The sequence below is a fragment of the Macrobrachium rosenbergii genome, chromosome 25 (genome assembly GCF_040412425.1).
Source record: "Macrobrachium rosenbergii isolate ZJJX-2024 chromosome 25, ASM4041242v1, whole genome shotgun sequence".
NCBI lineage: Eukaryota > Metazoa > Arthropoda > Malacostraca > Decapoda > Palaemonidae > Macrobrachium > Macrobrachium rosenbergii.
In genome coordinates, this window is record NC_089765.1 from 33,917,912 (window position 1) to 33,921,909 (window position 3,998).

The following is a 3,998-nucleotide window of genomic DNA, read 5'->3' on the forward strand; positions in this document are numbered from 1 at the left end:
TTATTTAAATCATGTCACTACACCCCACAGAAATTCGTTCTTTTCAGTGGCTGTAGCATTGCTTCAGAGAAAAATTATTACCCTTAAAAATCGTTATTATGCACACTGGGTTTTCATTCCACAAATTATATAAATTCAGCATAAAGGCTGTTGTATCTAGGATACCTTGTCATAATGGTATTAATGAAAATGAGGATTCTGGGTGATATTTTATTGTCTCTGAAACACCATCTGCCATAAAATGGCAGGCATTATAGAATAATGAATCTGGTAATGATAAATTCAAACAATTCTTTCCAGCCCTTGAACTTGTCACAGTCGTTTGCTCCATGGGTATTTAATGAAAAGAACCACATGACACAATCTCAAAAAGCAGTTCAACACACTTCATGTGATTGCCTAGTTTCCAACCAACAGTGAATATCCAGCTTTTGGAAGGAAATCTATGAAAGAAAATTTGGTCAGGATCTTCGACATTTCCACCATTTCTCTTGAGTTTTAATCTGTTAAAGATCATCTAATATTTATTAAGAACAAACGCTTCAGAACAGTCCTATAATAATGATTAATTTGATTGATGAGATTTTGGCCGTGAAGCCAAACACTGGGCTACATCTGGCCATTCAGCTTTTAAGACAGCAAAAGAGGGATTTGGAATGGTTTAATAAGGATATTAAAGTGGAACTGGAGGAAACCCGGTCGGTTGCCTCAAGAATTAATAGTTAGAGAGGCTAGACAGAAAGATTGAAGAAAGGAAGAAGGAATGGTAGTAAAGTAAAAGGCTAAAAAGTGGGTGCAGCTGGGGGCCGAAGGGACGCTGCAGACATCCTTTAGTAATGGCTGTGGTGCACTATGTAGGTGCATTGATGGTACTGCCCCGCTGTGATAATTAGTAATTTTATGATATTAAACAAAGACCTCTTAGCTTCTGGATTTCCTTATACTTTTGATATGCTTGCCTTCTAGAAAAGCTGAATCTGAACAGAAAACGTATGAAGGCACTTTAACCTTTTCAGTTTGGATTCAATCCCATGCATATTAGGCTCAAGTTATACAGCCATAAAATCACAAGAATGCGTCTAACAGATTCAAAGTTAAGAATAGTAATTTTGAGACTTAGTTAAACTGCTTCATAGTAATATTAATGTTGGTGGGAGCTAGCAAAATTGTTCATAAACTACATTCCTCGATTTTTCAAGCTTCCAGCTGAAAGGGGTTTCCAGAAGCTGTCAAACTTCTTAATTAATTCTGCAGTTAGGAATTCTTCAAGCTTGTAGCTGAAAGGGGGTTCCAGAAGCCGTCAAACTTCTTAACTAATACTGCAGCTAGAAATTCTTAAGCATGTAGCTAAAAGGGGTTTCCAGAAGCTATCAAACGTCTTAATTAATACTGCAGCTAGGAATTCTTCAAGCTTGTAGCTGAAAGGGGGTTCCATTAGCTGTCAAACTTCTTAACTAATACTGCAGCTAGAAATTCTTAAGCATGTAGCTGAAAGGGGTTTCCAGAAGGTATCAAATGTCTTAATTAATACTGCAGCTAGGAATTCTTCAAGCTTGTAACTGAAAGGGGGTTCCAGAAGCTGTCAAACTTCTTAACTAATACTGCTGTTATGAATTCTTCAAGCTTGCAGCTGAAAGGGGGTTCCAGAAGATGTCAAACCTCTTAACTAATACTGCAGCTAGGAATTCTTCAAGCTTGTAGCTGAAAGTGGGTTCCAGAAGTTGTCAAACTTGTTAACTAATACAGCAGCTAGGAATTCTTTAAGCTTGTAGTTGAAAGTGGATTCCAGAGGCTGTCAAACTTCTTAACTAGTACTGCAGCAAGGAATTTGTCAAGCTTGTAGCTGAAAGGGGGTTACAGAAGCTGCCAAACTTCTTAACTAGCACTACAGTTAGGAAGGAGTAACATTTTGTTTTACAGATATTGCACTTACATACCACAGCCATTTTCTTGTGCAGTGAAAGAATCTTTTTTTCTTCTTCTTCTTCTTTTTCTTTAACGTGCTTTTATTCCCATTTTTTGTATGGGGTAAGCAGATGCCTTCTTTTGATTTTTGATTTGGCTTGTAGACCTGTGGTCTCGATCGGCTGACATCGCTTAGACCCCGATGTTTCATGTATCATACCAGACCCAACGCCCTTTCTCCCCAGCAGCGAGAAGCTAAATTAGACGTGAGATGTTTGTTATGTTTTTAGAAGGTGTTGTAGTGACTTTGTTTTGTGTGTGTATTTAGTCTGTAACATCCATTTGCTTTTTAATTCCGTTGATTAATATAAATCCCGGATGTCTACACGGATAGCAAAGTGTCTGCCTCTCTGGTCAGCCGGCTTGCGGGATTGAACCCTTTTTATAAATTAAAAATACCAACCAATTATAAAAGCTCCTTAATTTTCCCTTTGTAATTGCCAGTTTTAAGGCACTTTAAATGTTTTTACAGAAGAATGGAAAACATTACATAAAGTAATACACATGAGTTTTTTCAAAGTCCTTATGAGCACAGAAGAATTTGTACACACACACACACACACATGTGCATCTCAAGCTTTATGGGAATACCTCCATTATCTCCAGATTGTCAAGGCTGAAGACTCGAAGAAATAAACAACAACTTCTAGTATGCTTCTCTGATATATTCTTTCAGAAGCCCCAAGCTGATTCAACCATTAAATCATGAACTTTTTTGGGGTTACACTAGATTTACAGTGGAATGATACTTTAATATACGGAAATTATAGCCTAAAACTGATCGAAAACCAAGAATCCAATATGAAAATTTGATTAATATTTCACTGTTTATAAAGGTGAAGTTTAACAGGTTTCACCGGCAACTGCTTCATAATGTATCCCCGGTTCCAAAGAGGTCCCAAAAGTCTGTGGCAATTATGTATCTAGCACAGTTTATTTTTAAAAACTTTAGTTTTCCTAAACTTTGAAATTTTAAAAATATTTTTTTTATTTTTGTTTTTTATAACAGATTTTTTTACAGTACTCGCATTTATACTAAAGTATAGTTTCATTGTAAAACTAGTATAGCTTAATGGCTTAATGAATAAATAAGAGCAACATGAATAAGCTTAATGAACAAGCAAGAGCAATCTGGCAGCAGTTTATTATCCCGTCCAGACTTCATCCTGAAAGATTAGAAGTACTGGATATACACACAAACACACACACACACACACACACACACATATATATATATATATATATATATATATATATATATATATATATATATATATATATATATATATATATATATATATGTATATGTGTGTGTGTGTTTGTGTGTGTGTGCGTGCACGTCTTTAAATAAGTGAGTATTGATTTATCAGGTTGCAGTTATCATTGCAACCTGAAGAGAAATTGCGCTAAAGAAGTGCTTATGTAAAAAGCTTGTCACTTTTTAACAAGACCATTGCCGTTTATATTGTTCGTTGAAAATGAGTTTTTTTAGTTTCGTGAAATGTTATAAAACCACCGAAGAGCAGTGATAATTCATTCATCAAGTAGAAAAAATTAAGGATAAAAGAAACTTTTATAGTCGAATAATTTATTGGCCTGTAAAAATCTTGGATTAAAATACGTATTCGATGAGTTTTCAACCTCTACTAAATACACAGTTAAGTGTTAACTTTGTTTAAATAATAGTACCCGAAATATTGCAATAAACAACGGATAGAATTATACACCATATGAATTCTCATTTTCATTACTTCTTCTTCCCTCCAGATGAAGTGAATTTATCTTCTCACGGCAGAGACACTAACAGATACGCAAGAAATAAATAAAGTGCTATAAATAAGTTATATCTACGCATCTGTCGTATCAAGGGTCGCGATGTTAACGCTAGAGGCTGACTGTCCTCCAAAACCTAAAAGAAAAGATGTGGTTGAGTTAGAAAATAAAATGCGCTTTACTGAATAATGTCAAGGTAACAATGAAATATGAGAGTATAAGTTAAATTACCCTTAAGTTGATAAAAACCTCCAAAATTA

The 3,998-nt window shown here is 35.0% G+C and overlaps 1 protein-coding gene across 1 annotated transcript in view; it reads right to left on the reverse strand.

The window, feature by feature from the left end:
- Window positions 1–3,742: 3,742 nt before the first annotated feature.
- The window catches only part of LOC136852219 (macrophage mannose receptor 1-like), a 102,254-nt gene continuing 101,998 nt past the window's right edge, over window positions 3,743–3,998 (reverse strand). The window contains exon 48 of the mRNA XM_067126667.1: window positions 3,743–3,874. Within this exon, the coding sequence (XP_066982768.1) occupies window positions 3,813–3,874 (62 nt within the window). The 3' untranslated portion in view covers window positions 3,743–3,812. The remainder of the gene's footprint in view (window positions 3,875–3,998) is intronic.